The sequence below is a fragment of the Protomyctophum parallelum genome (assembly GCF_964188405.1).
Source record: "Protomyctophum parallelum genome assembly, chromosome: 9".
In the NCBI taxonomy this organism is placed as follows: Eukaryota; Metazoa; Chordata; class Actinopteri; order Myctophiformes; family Myctophidae; genus Protomyctophum; species Protomyctophum parallelum.
This window is the reverse complement of record NC_139706.1, coordinates 10287813-10304403: the sequence shown is the minus strand read 5'-3', so window position 1 is coordinate 10304403 and position 16591 is coordinate 10287813. Positions and strand designations below refer to the sequence as shown.

The 16591-nt window shown below is 43.5% G+C and overlaps 1 protein-coding gene across 1 annotated transcript in view; it reads left to right on the top strand.

Annotated features, from left to right (window-relative positions):
* The window catches only part of gramd1bb (GRAM domain containing 1Bb), a gene marked incomplete at its 5' end in the record, with an annotated part of 130436 nt that overhangs the window by 94252 nt on the left and 19593 nt on the right, over positions 1-16591 (top strand). Inside the window, 3 exons of the mRNA XM_083773705.1 lie at positions 543-765; positions 10321-10341; positions 11596-11619. Coding sequence (XP_083629831.1) covers positions 543-765; positions 10321-10341; positions 11596-11619 — 268 coding nt within the window. The remainder of the gene's footprint in view (positions 1-542; positions 766-10320; positions 10342-11595; positions 11620-16591) is intronic.

Sequence of the window (16591 nt, the reverse complement as noted above, 5' to 3'; positions counted from 1 at the left end):
CTCTGAGCATCAGTGATGTGTGTCTATAGGGTATTTTTTTAAAGCATGTAAGCTTGACTGTTTTTCTGTCAAAGTGCTCTAGTACTTCAACTCAATTACAAATGATTAAAGTTGAGTAATAGTTTGACCATGGCTGTACTCAAGTACTGGAGGTTGAGTACTACTTTGTCCAGCGCTGGTCTTAGCTCAGGCTGCTATTAGCCCGGTCAGCGTGAGGTGAGACCAATCCAATCCTGTTAAGTCTGCTGTGATGATGTCACATTGTTTACAGCACCTTGGGGGTGGAGCCAAGGAAGTCGTTGTTGTTGTTGTAGTGGACCAATTAGGTCACTCAATCTACTTCACATACAGGCTATATATTATACAGGCTATATTGTACATGAATCATTGCTAATTCATAATTAAAGAAGGAATAGTAAAAATGTATCTTGTTTTGGAATGCTGAATGTTTTGAACTTTTTTTTTTTGTAAATTCTGAAAGTATTTAATCTTGCTCCCCCCCCCCCTCTCTCTCTCCACACGCTCTCTCTCTCTGTCTCCAGCACTGCCAGTAATTCGAACAGGAGCACGCCCGCTTGCTCGCCCGTCCTGCGCAAGCGCTCGCCCACGCCCACGCCCCTGAGCCAGGAGGGCGCAGAGAACATGGTGGAGAAGGGTTCTTCGGACCACTCCTCAAATGACAAGTCCCCCTCCACCCCCGAGCAGGTCGTCCACAGAAACTACTCGCTGCATTCGGCGCGCAGCACCGGGGGAAAGAACTCCAAGGTGAGCAGGGGGAAAGTTCTTGTCAAACTCACATCTACTGTACATCTACTGTATACTTCTATATCGGACAGAAACCTCTTATATCCATATCCTAACCTTTTTTTTCATAAATTACCCGATCATACTACAGTGTCACTAAAAAGTAGCAGATTGACCAACACTTTTGAGCTTGTCGATAGGTAGTTTTGGACATACTGTACAGAGGCGATTGCAAATAACAGAGATTTTGTTTATGCCTGTAACTACTGGAAACGGCAACAAGTGCAATGCTACAGTAGGCCTAAATGTGTGATTTTATGTGTGGTGTGACATGGGACATGATTACACTGTACTGATAGAATAACATAATGCTTGTTGTTGATGTACAGTAAGAATCTAACATGCTGTTTTCTACACTTTCTACAGTGTTACAGTAAGTCGTAGTGAATTGATAAAACGATGAAATGTCATGGTGTTTATAACGACTCTGTGCTTTTGTCCCCCTCCCCCCCCCCCCCATAACCACACCATCATCCCACTGTACTGCATGTTATTACGGGCTCAGAATATAAACATTGTCAGTTGTAGATCGGATATTTTGGCATTTCTGAAGGAAAAAAAGTTTTTAAAGTTTTGCGTATTGACATATAGGGATGCTATTGGAAGTGGTTAATTGGTTGTACTAGCCCTTACCCGTAGTGAAATACTTGCGCAGGGGGTACTGCGCCCTGGGTGTGTTTTCGCATTTTTAATTCACTAATAAATTAATTATTAATTTATAATTTGTTAAATTGGAAAAAGGGCTTCGTTAAGACCTCCATATTATTATGGTCAATGCCTGTGTGAAAGGTGGGAGTGATTGGTGCAGGCAGTGAGGAGCTACGGCAGTCACAGTGACACACAGACAGACACACATTCAGACATTATCAGAATTATAGTATGATGATGATGATGATGTAGTTGAATGTAGATTGACAGGTTCTTGCCCCTTCCCCTTACCAATTTGATTATTATCTCATTCGCCACCTTAAACGTCTTTTGACACGTTCTGATCCTTTCGCCATCATTGCCGAGATCGTCTTTTGAGGCTTTTTATATACACGGTATATATTGATTATATTGAGCTCTTGTCCAATCTGAGTCTGTTACCGATAACCACCGTAGCCATTTCTATTTCACGCAGCAGGCAAGTCACCAGTACAGTCTTCACTGTGTGCTCAGCATATCATGCACGCTCTAGTTCCACAGTAATGTTGACCTTCCTCTTGTAACTGCAATTATTTGAAAATGTGACTGATATATAATATGAATATGTTGAGTTGACCAAGGGCACGCCATGCAGCAGAGCAACGTGTCTATTCTATTCTGATAGAGATCGTGTGGCTGCGGTCTGACTCATCACTTTTCCAGCCTATCGCAGTGTTTATTTAACCGTTGATACTGATAGTGTACAAATGGAACCAAAGTAACCTATAATAGGAGCCCCTTCCCTATGTGGAGATGCACCTCCCTCTTACACAGCCCCCGCATCAGTCATCTTGTGGTGTAAAAGATTCAGGTTTAAATAGACACAATCAAATAATGGGGTGGTGAACTGTTCCAAAAGCCCATGTTTTGCATTAATGCCACAAAGCTATCAGGTGTGTTTGCCCAGAGTCACGGCACTCCCCCTTTCATCAATCATGTTTACCTTTGCTCATGCTTGTCGGAGTGAGTCGCTTTTTGTCATAATTGTTCTGTTTCTCTTTCTCCTCATGCCTCTTTGTTTTCTAACCAAACAGAGTGCCTGTCCAGTGCTCTGCTTTGCTGCCGCTGCGTTGCCATATGATAGTGTCTGTGTTCTGATACTGACTGTTTCCAACAGTCAGTATCATAGTGATATGATAGTGTCTGTGATCTGATACTGACTGTTTCCAACCTTTCCTTTTGGCTCCTTCAGCGGCTGTTGACTCTGGCAGTCGGTGCTCTTTTAATTTAGTTTCTTTTGTTGTTTCCTTTTTCTCTCTGATTTTTCTTTGTTCTTCTCCCGATTGCATGCTCAGTCTCACAAGCGACTTTCCAAAGTAAGCATCACTCTTTTCTGTTTCTTACAACGACCTCTGCCCCGCCCCTGCATCCTCCCCATGGATCTATAGCTTGTCTCTTGAGTGACTCTGTGGCAATGCCCCCCTTGCATCCCAATCCCATGCATCCATCCATCCATCCACCCATCCATGCCGATTCCCTGCCCATCATCATTACATCAGCCATCTGAACCCTAACCCCTGGAAGATGGTTCTCATTTTCTAAAGACCTATTCGTACTCCAGTTTTAGGTGATAAGGTGACCACTGACAACTACAACATGACATCACTGAGCCACGGCGCTCACCCAAACACCTCTCTCTTGTTTTTACTATTAAACCACCGTTTCGGTGGTCACCTTATCACCTAAAGTGGAGTATGAATAGACCTTATCAACCCTTCCCACTTGCACACACCTGTCTCCCCTGACCTTTATGTTCCTCTATCCCCCCACCTCCCTCTCCCTCATTCCCCTCTCCCCCCTCCCACCTCCCCCCCTCTCTCTCCTCTCTTCTTCTTCAGAGGAATCTGCAAAGAAGCACATTCCTAATGATGCTCTAGTTGTACTGGTAATGATTCTCTAGTGCACTATAGCGATTGAGGCCTCTGAATTCCCTTGTGACTTACTTCCATTCCCTTCGCTCGCTCGCTTGCTCACTCTCTGCTTTGGCCTGCATTCTCCCTACCCTCCATTTGCACTCCATGACCCCCCCCCCCCCCACACACACACACACACACACCCATTGTTAAAATTCTGTTAATTGCATTCTTATGCCTGTGATGTCTAAGTGCCGCATGGCTGAAACCAAATGATTATTCTATCGGCGCCTCTGCGCTCCACTTCACAGTGAAATCCTCCGTGTTAAGAGAACTTCATTTAAAAGTCTCAGAACCCAAAGTTGAACTCTGCGGGCAGCCATTTAACAGAGTCAAATTAATAGTGAGGATTTTTACGGTGACGAGACGCGCACTACGTAGCTTGATCCCGCAGAGAACCCAGAATACCAGCCCTTCCATAACCTACCATACTGCAGACTCCTGTCACAGGCAAAGTCCAAAGCCCGTATACTGTTGCATAGCAAGCAGTTTTCTATTTTTGTCGACACTGAGATTTTTCTGTTCTTTTCCCCCCTCTTTTTTTTTTGTTTACTGTTTTTATACGCAGTAAATCCATGACTGGTACAGTGTGTACCGTTACATTCCAGGTCTATGTGTCAATTATTACATAATCGCCTAATCAGTTATTTAACCCATTCTGACCGGGCACCCATTTTGGTGTCAGCATCATGTCATGCTTTAGCTATTGAAAAATAGCAGATCTACAAGCTCATATCGCGCCACCGAGTGGCGCGATACGAGCTTGTAGGTCTGCTATTTTTTGAAAAATCGAAGAACGACTGACATTTTTTAGAATCTGATCTCAGGTCAGAATGGGTTCATCAGACCAGTGTGTGTTGTCCAGTGGAAACCTCGTATGAATCTGATCTCAGGTCAGAATGGGTTAACCACTTATTTTTGCACAATTGTCATAGTCGTTGAAAATAATATTCATATATTTTTCAACCATTTAAAAAAGAGTGGAATTAGATTATTTAGGCCTACAAGCTCACAGTGCATCGCAATGCGACATGTTGTGAGCTTGTAGATCAGCTATTTCCATTGTACAATTATTTAAAAGTTTGAAAGCATAAGTTAATAAATATTATTCAGTTGTTTCTTCGTATCAGTCTTTTGTTTACGAAGCCTAAAAGCCAATCGACTAACAATTGAATCGTTAACTATTATCAGTGTGACAATTAATCGGCAAGTAAAATGTCTTTATCGTGACAGTCAGCCCTACACACTGTCAACAGGACATTTGATGCACTGTTAGTTTTGGTTTGCCGGGACAGAGAGGCTCAAACAAAGAGATTGAAACTGAAAGGCAAAGCCACAGGATGCTCAGCCTCTCTTCAGACCCTTTCATGCTTCTGAGGCATGGCCCATTTCACTCACACACACACACACCCACACACACCCTTTCGCTCGCACTAATTAATTATTACGTCACCCCCTCCGTTCTGTGCCAGCGTGCTGGGCCCTACCCCCCACCCCAATCCTCACGTGAGCCTCTGTGGTCACTCAGCAGCGCTCTCCTCTCGTGATTATGGTTGTTATGTTTGAGGTCGTCGTGAGTGTCATCGCTCGCTGTCCTAAAATAGAATGTAAATGAGAAAGAACACGTCGTAGTACGTTTTGTAGAAAAAAGGCCTGAACTAACAGGTCTCCCTGCCCGGGGCTGAATGACTGACCACGGCTCACCAATCAAGGGGTGAGAGAAATACAACAGACACAGACTGCTCCTCTGTAGGTGCAGTTCAAACTAGTCACGGACAAGTGAACTCTTTTGGAAACCAGGCTATTTTATATTCGCAATATATATTATATTTACCACTTTTTCTCCCAGTTTAGTTATTCTACCAATTCCCTTGTCCTGTAGGCAAGGGAAGGCAAACACGTGTCACCTCTGATACACATGACACCCACTGCCAGTCCACTTCTGTTCACCTGACAGTGAGGGAACCCTTCTTTCCACCTGACAGTGAGGGAACCCTTCTCTCCACCTGACAGTGAGGGAACCCTTCTCTCCACCTGACAGTGAGGGAACCCTTCTCTCCACCTGACAGTGAGGGAACCCTTCTCTCCACCTGACAGTGAGGGAACCCTTCTTTCCACCTGACAGTGAGGGAACCATTCTCTCCACCTGACAGTGAGGGAACCATTCTCTCCACCTGACAGTGAGGGAACCCTTCTTTCCACCTGACAGTGAGGGAACCATTCTCTCCACCTGACAGTGAGGGGTTTACCTTCTTTCCACCTGACAGTGAGGGAACCCTTCTCTCCACCTGACAGTGAGGGGTTTACCTTCTTTACACCTGACAGTGAGGGAACCCTTCTCTCCACCTGACAGTGAGGGAACCCTTCTCTCCACCTGACAGTGAGGGAACCCTTCTCTCCACCTGACAGTGAGGGAACCCTTCTTTTCTCCTGACAGTGAGGGAACCCTTCTCTCCACCGGACAGTGAGGGAACCCTTCTGTTCACCTGACAGTGAGGGAACCCTTCTTTTCTCCTGACAGTGAGGGAACCATTCTCTCCACCGGACAGTGAGGGAACCCTTCTTTTCTCCTGACAGTGAGGGAACCATTCTCTCCACCTGACAGTGAGGGAACCATTCTCTCCACCGGACAGTGAGGGAACCCTTCTTTTCTCCTGACAGTGAGGGAACCATTCTCTCCACCTGACAGTGAGGGAACCCTTCTTTTCACCTGAAAGTGAGGGAACCATTCTCTCCACCTGACAGTGAGGGAACCCTTCTTTTCACCTGACAGTGAGGGAACCCTTCTCTCCACCTGACAGTGAGAGAACCCTTCTCTCCACCTGACAGTGAGGGAACCCTTCTTTTCACCTGACAGTGAGGGAACCCTTCTTTCCACCTGACAGTGAGGGAACCATTCTCTCCACCTGACAGTGAGGGAACCATTCTCTCCACCTGACAGTGAGGGAACCCTTCTCTCCACCTGACAGTGAGGGAACCCTTCTTTTCTCCTGACAGTGAGGGAACCCTTCTCTCCACCTGACAGTGAGGGAACCCTTCTGTTCACCTGACAGTGAGGGAACCATTCTCTCCACCTGACAGTGAGGGAACCATTCTCTCCACCTGACAGTGAGGGAACCCTTCTCTCCACCTGACAGTGAGGGAACCATTCTCTCCACCTGACAGTGAGGGAACCATTCTCTCCACCTGACAGTGAGGGAACCATTCTCTCCACCTGACAGTGAGGGAACCCTTCTCTCCACCTGACAGTGAGGGAACCATTCTCTCCACCTGACAGTGAGGGAACCCTTCTTTCCACCTGACAGTGAGGGAACCATTCTCTCCACCTGACAGTGAGGGGTTTACCTTCCCAGAGATGTAACACATACAGTGTACTTCCCAGGCCATTTCTCCTCCCAACTAACCTGACCAACATGTGGGAGGCGCTAGTTCAGCGACAGAGAATGAAAAAAATACTGTCTGTCTGGCATGTTGTCTGTTTTTTCTTTTTCTTTCTCCCCCCCCCCCCTCTCTCTCTCTTTCTCTCTCTCTCTGTCTCAATTCAAAGAAGCTTTACATTGCCAAAGCAAATGTGGACCAAAAACAATCAAACAAAACAACGTATAGAATAGAGAAATGTGTTGTAACGAGCTGTATTACACCACAGCTTACAGTAAACTATATCTTACAAAAACGAGTTGTGCATTTGCTGTCAGAATAGGTTATACTGTACAGGTTTGCTGTATAGGTTATACTGTACAACAGAGGAAAAGTTAACTTGGGATAAACTTTTGAAATAAATGGCAGCACAATATTTCTATGTTTTGCATTCACTTCACTATAAAACCTTTGGGACAAATAGAAGCAATTAAATCTCTCGTACTCTCTCTCTCTCTCTCTCTCTCTCTCTATCTCTATCACACTCTCTCACACCTATAGCTCACTTTCGTTAACTCTTAATTTTTTCTTTTAATTTTCCTTCTTTCAGTATGACAGACTAAACCTCCTTAAAGTAAGCATCTCATTTTGTTTTCATTTGACCTGCCCTGATAATCCCTGGATCTCTCCCCCCTCTCTCCCATTAGCTGTGTTTAGTACACTATGCTAGTTTCCATTCTCACATTGTCTCCTTCTCTCCTTTCCTTTCTCTGTGTTGACTTGACATGAAAGAAATAGGGTTTAATTGAAATCCCTTAGTTTTAATACTGTATCTATTTTAACCAGAAGGTTAAGATTAGTTTGTAGCCTAAACCTGACTGTCTATCCCTAATAAAACCCTGTCTCTAACGGTGCTCAGTTTCCCGTAGTCCAGTAGTCTTGCGTGGCCGTCATACGACATGGAGAACGTCATGAGGTCATGGAGAACGTCATGAGGTCATGGAGAACGTCATGAGGTCATGGAGAACGTCATGAGGTCATGGAGAACGTCATGAGGTCATGGAGAACGGAAGCTCTGTTCATGACCATGAGGTCATGGAGAACGGAAGCTCTGACCATGACCAAGCGATAAAGTGGAAGTGAAGCCTCCCCCCCCCCCCCCCCCCCCCCCCCGTTTCGTCTTTACAGTCATGCAAATATATCCTAATATAAATAGAAATAATCTAAGCATATTGTATATAGCTTAAGCTGCTTAGCAGAAATGGATATTAACCCATTTAGGCCTGAGTTAAAAACATTCACTTTGAAAGAATAGATATTCAAAGATTTGCGCCACATTTTTACGATTTTTCAAAAATAGCAGACCTACAAGCTCGTAGCGCGCCACTTGGTGCTTGTAGTTTCAATAGCTAAATTATAACATAATGTTTAAAACACCAAAAGGGGTTCCCGCCCCAGAATGGGTTAAAAAAATAAATGTAAAGATATTCTAAAATATATTTTCATCAACAGAAATGCCATGCTTCCTTGGTAGGATTTCAGGGGGTGTATAGTTACCAGACTCTATATAGCATTCGGAGATTGTGGAATAGTTGTCTGGCTACGCGAGACACACACATCTGTGTGTTGTTGTCAGTGTTCATGTAGTGTAGTACTGCCACACCTTCCAGTGAGGAGCCCCCATCGGTAGGATGTAGAGCCTTCGTCCTACTCCTCCCAACCCAAAACTACCTGCTGACAGTACATTGGACATTGTATGAATGCATTTATTTCTTTTTACTCGGATATGCTTATACTTTATTATACTCTTTGGGACATTTTCACATGCTGTATTGTATGAACTAACTAAGTACTAAAATAATTTTAAGCAGAGGCCTTGCCATTTAAACTCTATTTGAATTGAAGATTATGTTCAGAGCACAAATAAGTGTTGTTATTAATTCATTTTGTTTCATACAACTGAACTCCCACTATCATTCTTCCTGTCATATTTTAGTTTGTACCTGTTCCTACCTCTGAATGATCCCTTTCCCGCTGTCTTACAATGTACTACATCATGTTTATTAGATGAGTTTCGTGGGAAGTTAATTAAAAATGTACATGACTACACCGTCATACAACAGAGCAGAAATTGAGCTTTAACCTGTTTTGTCTCATTGCAAATCTTTGTTCCGAACTAATAAGTAGCCTTAGTAGATCAGGGGTGCCCAGAAGGTAGATTGCGATCTACCAGTAGATCACAAAGGCTGTGCAGGTAGATCACATGACATGCCCCTAAATAATATTTTGGGGCCTGTCAGCTCTATGCAATACTTTGTTTTCAAGAGTGTTGCTGCGCACAAATGTCGGTAGAATTAAATACAAAAAACCCTACCTATTCCATTTCTCCCCCTCTATTTCCCATTCCAAGTGCATTTGTCATAGTAATTTCAGCAATGGTATTATACATTTTTCAGTGGGTAGATCTTGTTGAGCTGGTCATTTCGAAAGAAGCTCTGAAGTCAAAAAGGTGTAGGCGTAGAGTGAATGAATCCATCACTTCTGCCATGAAAGAGAAGGATGTTTTAGAGTGAGGAGAACATCTAAACCTCTAGACATCTAAGACAAGGACTGATTAATGTCCCCCCCCACCCTCCCCTCGTGTATGCAATACTGTCATATTGTCATACTATCTATTCTATGTACATATTATCATGTAGCATAAATGCTGCCATCTGCTGTTGAAAAGATGTACCAGCGGAATATCCTATTTTGAAGCGTACATGCACATTCAGAGTAAAAAGTCAAATAAATCTGGTACAGTAGTAGTCAGACATGATACATCACATGTCCTGTAGTGAGTTCAACAACGCGGGGGCTCGGATGGTCCCAAAAAACTCTACTTTGTCTGTTTTAACAGTCACCAATGACGGAGGATGTGCGTTGACGTTCCCTATCTTACTCTATAGTGAGTTCGTCCAAAGTTACAGTATAGTCGAGTGCATAGCAGAGTTGGACTTAAATTAGTCGATTCAAGCAGCGGAAATCTTTCAGAAGTCACCAGAGATTCTTTTGCCAAACATTTCATAATTATCATATCCAATTGATCAAGAAAATGTATTATAACGCTGTCATTGTTGTATGAAATGTGAATGTACACAGTGTACTGTACATTGCTGCCCAGTAGTGCCCGCCCCCCAACCCTGCTACCCACTCGTTAGCTGTTCATTTGGAGAATGAACCAAGATAAGGAGGAGAGTTCTATAGTAACAGCTGTACTCCTGTGTAAACAGCTCACTGTACACCGTAGTGTAGTTGGGTTATGAATGGTGTTGGAGGACAGTCAATTAGACTGGACCTTCACACCTGCTATAAATAAACCTTTCTGTACAGATCAGGTGTCACATGCTCTGTTTGCACACATGTGTGCGGGCGGGCGTGCGTGTGTGTGTGTGTGTGTGTGTACTGTTTGGGCCTTCAAGCATATTACGGTGCTGTTATGATGTCACTGACTCAAATGCATTCTCTCTCTCTCTTTCTCTCCCCCTCTCTCTCTCTCTCTCTCTCTCTCTCTCCACAGAAGAGCCAAAGCTGGTACAATGTAAGTCATACACTATTTATGTAACGCTTACTGATGATGTGCATATTGCTACTGTATATGTATTTGTGCGCTTGTGTGTGTGTCGAGTTGTTGAGGTGTCTCCACTGTCTTAGACAGTGGTTCTCAACCTTTTCGGGCTGTGACCCTCCAAAGTAATCCTATTTGAACTGGGGACCCTCCAAAATAATCCTATTTGAACTGGGGACCCCTCAAAATAATCCTATTTGAAACGGTGAAAATAGCCAATCTACAAGCTTCACAACGTTTCGCATTGCGAGGCGTTGTGAGCCTGTAGATTGAATATTTTCACACATTTTGCCCCTTTCTTATATTATTTGACGATAGGGCCAATGTTTGACCAGTTTTTATAGTATTGTTTTGATTACTGTAATGGTCTTTTTTAAAGTAAATTGTCATTTCAATGTCATCTGGGGATTTTGACCACATGATCTGGGGGTCCTGACCCACAGGTTGCGAACCACTAGCTTTTTCTATACGCGTGTGTGTGTGTGTGTGTGTGTGTGTGTGTGTGTGTGTGTGTGTGTGTGTGTGTGTGTGTGTGTGTGTGTGTGTGTGTGCGTGTGCGTGTGCGTGCTGTATACTGTATGTTGAAGTGTCCCTGACTGGGGATGTGTTTGGAGTGTTGCATATGAGGTGAAAGGAGCCACCACCGGTCGGGGTCCACCCAGTCACTGTATATGTAGGTCACTGGTATCCCAGTCAGCATTGTGGGTCACTGCTGGCCCACCAAGCTCAGATTAACCTGAGCTTGAAGAGCAACAGGTGGTGCTTAAGAATCTGGAGAGTGTGATACCCGTACAGTAACAGTGTGATGTTTTAAACCCTCGGGGCTGAACCGTTTGCGCTGAAAGATCTTTTAATTTAAAGTGTCGGTGGACGATGTGGAACTGAAGAATATCAGATGGCAATTTGATATGCTACCACAAGGTGGTGTGCTGATCTTAAATAACGCTGTTTGGAACATTTTTACTGAATTACATGTGTAAAACACACACACACACACACACACACACACACACACACACACACACACACACACACACACACACACACGATCACAAACGGGAAGTAAAGCTTGTGTTCAATAATTAGCTGTGTTTGTAGAAGAGGGTGTCAAAACCCTTTGGTCCTTCTGAATTGTCTCAGCCGGGCATTAATTTTCCCCCTCTGTGTTATTTTTATTTTCTTTAGTTTTTATTCCCTGTGTCTCTGTATTTTCCCTTTTCTCCCCAGCATGAAAGACAACACATCCTGAGAGTAAGCATGACCTGTACGGTATTCTTGTGCATATCTCTATCTCTCTCTCTCTCTTTCTCTCTCTATCTCTCTCTCTCTCTCTGTATGTTTTGGCTTCCTCTTCTTCCAGGTGGGCGATACAGAATGTTGTCTCGATCCACCTGTCCGCTTCTTATTTCCATTGAACTCTGGGCAGGCTGTTGCCACCTGATATCAAAGTTACTCTCTCCGGTATATAATGGGAGATTTCAGGTTGCAGAACCTTAATTAAACAACATTTTTCACAGCATAATTACCTTCCACTAAAGGCAGAGACTATATAGGCCTATTCGTACTCTAGTTTTAGGTGAAAAGGTGACCACCGAAATGGTGGGTAGTAAAAACAAGAGAGATGTGTTTGGGTGAGCGGTGAGTCGCTTACCACCGCGGCTCAGTGACGTCATGTTGTAGTTTTCGGTGGTCACCATAACACCTAAAATCAGAGTATGAATAGGCTTTAATTTAATTAGTCAATACAGCTGTTCAGAGAATATCTGCCACATTCTTAAGACTGGACTAAAGAAGCTCTGTAGTTTATAAAGGCCAGTAATGTGTTGCAGGGTTTTAACTTGTAGCCTTTGAGAGAGAGCCACTCACTTTGGAACAGGTGGTGACAAGTCTGCTACTTAACACAGTTTCTCTGGACCTGCCCTGAATGTCTTAATGACAGGAGAATTGAGCATGGTGCTTTTTGTTTTTATGTTTTCTTTTACGAACAGCATGTCTGTCTGTGCCATAACTCGAATACCCTCCCATGTTGTTGTCAGTATACAATTTGTGGATATTATTGAGCCATCTTTGTTGGAGGGTTCCAACAGAACACCTTGTATGGGGGGGTTTAAAATGGAGATAAACAGTGACTCAGGGGTCGATGCTAACGGTTGCCCGACTGCCCCGTGGCAAGTACAGTATATAAAACGTTGGGGCAAGCAGAGCAGAATAGTGTTTACTCTCAGGTTGCCCCACGGGCAAGTGCATTCCATCTTCATTAAATATTATAGCCTATTATTCATGAAGCACAAGGCTACCACAAGGCTACCTAGAATTAGTGGGACTTACTATAGTAATTGCACTAATTCTGGTCTTTCAAAGTGACTGTCGCCACTTGGCAGTTGTCGATTGGATTTAACATTTGTTTTTGAGGAGTGCCAAACCACTCCAATGAGTGTGTATGTCTGTATGTAGGCTATGTCTGAGTATGAGGCCTCAACAGCTGCAATACCGCTGGGTGACCTAAACTGTTGAGCAGTCTAAAGGGCCATTCACACAGAGCACTATAACTTTAACTGCAGTTGAGCAACCTGCACCGCCCAGTTCACACAGGTGTGATTTTTATTTAACAAGCACACATTTTACCTATCATTTTATGATAGGCAATTTTAAATGGTCCTTTGGACAAGTAGAACATGACCTGCACGTGCACTTGCCCGACGGGCAAGTGCCTCTGAGACCTACCGGTAGTCACCTTAGTGTCAACCCCTGGCTGTAGTATAACAAGTTGTGGTTGGGAAAGTAGCCTTGATGCACCAGGATCAAGTCTTCTGTTTTGAGGGCCCTTTTCCCTCTCAACTTCTCTACCGTCCGACTAAAATGATGAATGAATATACAGGGTAGTGGACTGCACACGCACCTTTAAAACAGTGGTTTTCAACCAGTGGTCCGGTCCAGAATAAATAATGGGCCTTGATACAAAACGGGTTGAAAACCACTGCTTTAAAACAATGCTATTGTAATGATGCATTGTCAATCTAACACTATCTGATGCTTTCTCTGACAGACTAGTTAGTAGGCCACTCACTTTCGCTTGAGTCTAATCCCTTCTATCTAGTTCTACAGTAATTTATCTACAGTACCATTAATATAGGAGGCATCAATTATCCATGTAATATTAAATGATAACGATAACTAACAATTATGCAATTTAATTTTGGAATCAAAAAGCTTTGACATGGTTAAAGCGCTGTGCTGTTGTGAATAATGTGTATTCCGAGCTGTATGCAAAATGTTGACCACGTATAATGACCCAGTCGGGCATCCCGGACTACAATTTGTATGATTTCACTTTAATGTCTTTAGTCATTACGGGAATACGGGCCAATACAGGGGAGGAGGCAGGTGTGTGTGTGTGTGTGTGTGTGTGTGTGTGTGTGTGTGTGTGTGTGTGTGTGTGTGTGTGTGTGTGTGTGTGTGTGTGTGTGTGTGTGTGTGTGTGTGTGTGTGTGTGTGTGTGTGTGTGTGTGTGTGTGTGTGTGTGTGTGTGTGTGTGTGTGTGTGCGCGCGTGCATGTGTCTGTGTGTGTGTGTGTGTATTGTACTTTTACTCCACTACATTTATTTGAAAAAAACAACCAAAAAGACAAGAACAAAAATGTATGCCAATACTTTTGTACTTTCACTCAAGTACATTTTGAATTCTGGACTGTGACTTGTAAGGGAGTAGTTCTACATTGCAGTATTGATACTTTTACATTTTTCCACCACTGTGTGTGGGTGAAGCCATGTGACCGTTCCCCATCAGAGGCTGTGATTCACACTGAGCCCTATAGCTGCTCCTGTGTCACTCTCAGATCAATACTTTGAATGCATGGTATGTCGTCTATGCTTCCGCGGCGGCTTTCCAAGGTTTCAAATGACAGAGGTCAAAGCGCCTCCCATAGCGTACCCATAAATCACTCTTGGATGTGTGATGTTTGATGTAGCAGAAAACCCACCTCTTCAGACTCCTTCTTAGCCCGTAGCACTTGCCCTAGCCTCTACCACCTTACAGGCATATGCAAAGGCTCAACTTATGTAATTTAGATAGCATTTTATGTAGACATAGCACTCTTTAGTGTACGGCTGTTAGGTTCATAGCTTTACGTATGATCCTTCATGACTATTGTTTATGTATTTGATGTATTACCATGTGTGTGTTCTTGCTTACTGCAAGTCTCTCTGCTAAATGCCTATTGTATATTGTAAATTATAGCAGGCAACCTGCAAACCAAGACAAAACCAGCGGTTCCTTCTCTTGTTGTTTGTCATCCAAGTGTAACTATGAACCCCCCTTCCTTATATGAGATCAAACTAGATTGTTGATCCCTGAGAGAAAATTGCTTAAACTTGGTGAATGGCCCACACTGTGTTCCAGAGACCCATTTGGATTTATGGATGCAACACATAAAGAAAGCCCTTTAGTGTTGAGAACGTCAGTGTGTCTGTTCGGTTGCACTATAATTAGATAGTGATTCCTGAATGAACAGTAGTAGTTTTGGCTTCGGAACCAATCGCTTTATCTCTCTGAATCAGATCTCTTATCTCAATACTATACGTACTGTAGAGTGTGCTGGGGGATGAATCACACTGATAACAGGGATTTTCTCTCTCTCTCTCTCTCTCATAGTGGCAGTCAGCCTGCATTTAACAAAAACCCAGAGCTATCCTATATTTTAACTTTGGTTGCCTGTCTGTTTAAGATTTATTTAAAAATATTTATTTTTTTAAGACACTTCATGGCCTAGCCTAGCGGCAATTGCCCCTTATTAGATGTTTGAGTTATTAACCCCTTAATAGCCTTTGAATAGCCTGAGGTCCTCAGGCAGGAACCGGCTGGTTGTTCCTGAGTCGAGGCAGAAGGCTGAAGGGTAGCCGCGCCTTAGCTGTCAGGGCTCCTCCACTCCTGGGGAGCCCAGCCGCTGGCATCCTTTAAATTACTTAAGACGTGGTTTTATCGAAAGGCTGTCACATTATTTAAAGTTTTGTAATTGTCTTTATTTTATTTTATTTTATTTTATTTCGGATACGTTTGTCTTATTCTGACTCGGTTTTATGTAAAGTTGTGTGTTTCAATAAGTGCTTTACAAATAGTAGTTATTATTATTATTATTATTATTATTATTATTACTAGTATTATACTTGTCCATAACTTGAGGAACTTTATCAACTCGTCTCTGTGGGGTTCTACTCGCTCATCTGTGTAAAATTAGCGATGTGTTTGTTGTCCCTCCCAACAACGGTAATACGCGACTTTGCTGTTCAACAGATAGATCTTGCACTTCCTCATCTCCAACGTTGCAAAGACTCATCAATCACCGTGGCTGAACTTTTTACATCTATCGAAGGAGCAGCCAGTGAGAAAGAATGAGCTCATTGTTTGATTGCTGTTATCAAGATATTTCGTCCCCACACCACTACCACCACCAGCACCACTGCTGCTTGCTCACCTCACACACACACACACACACACACACACACACACACACACACATGCACACACACACACACACACACACACACACACACACACGTCAACCTCCACCCTCTCCCCACATAGAGGCATCGGAACACCAACCTGCCATCTCTTACTGTTTGTCCAGGAAGTTAATCGTTAACCACTTCCAGCAGCACGGTGCTATCTCCATCCCCACCTTAGCTAAAGGTTTAGTCACTGCAAGACAAAACAGGATGCAGTACAAGCTTCAACAGTCTTCATTCATATCTATTCATTTTCTCGCAGTGAATCAACAGAAAGAAATGAGGGCATTTTTTATTTTGTTTTAAACGACACAGTGTTTCATTTCCATCACGCTAATCGTCGAGGGCTCTACACACTTTAATCTAAGACGTACAAAGGCATCGGAGGAGCCTTTGAATGATCAGTACTGTTTTCCAAGTGGGCCTCTAGTCTGAGCTGAGGATTATTTCCTCTGTCACATTCACCTTCCTGCTTCAGCCTCAGTGATTTGAGGGACGTTTGGGGCAAAACGACACAGTTCTGGAAAGGTGCATGGAATGCCATGGCTAAATTCCAGCACACAGATGGGAGCTAACCACATTGGAGAAAACTTTTCTTCCTTTTCTCTCCCCTTGGTGTTTTTGTCAACGCTGCCTGGGATCCTCACTTTTGTTCCCGCCTCGGGAACTGCCCATGGTGTTTCTTTGAAGAACGGAAGGAGGACTAGAGCAATTTTTCAGCT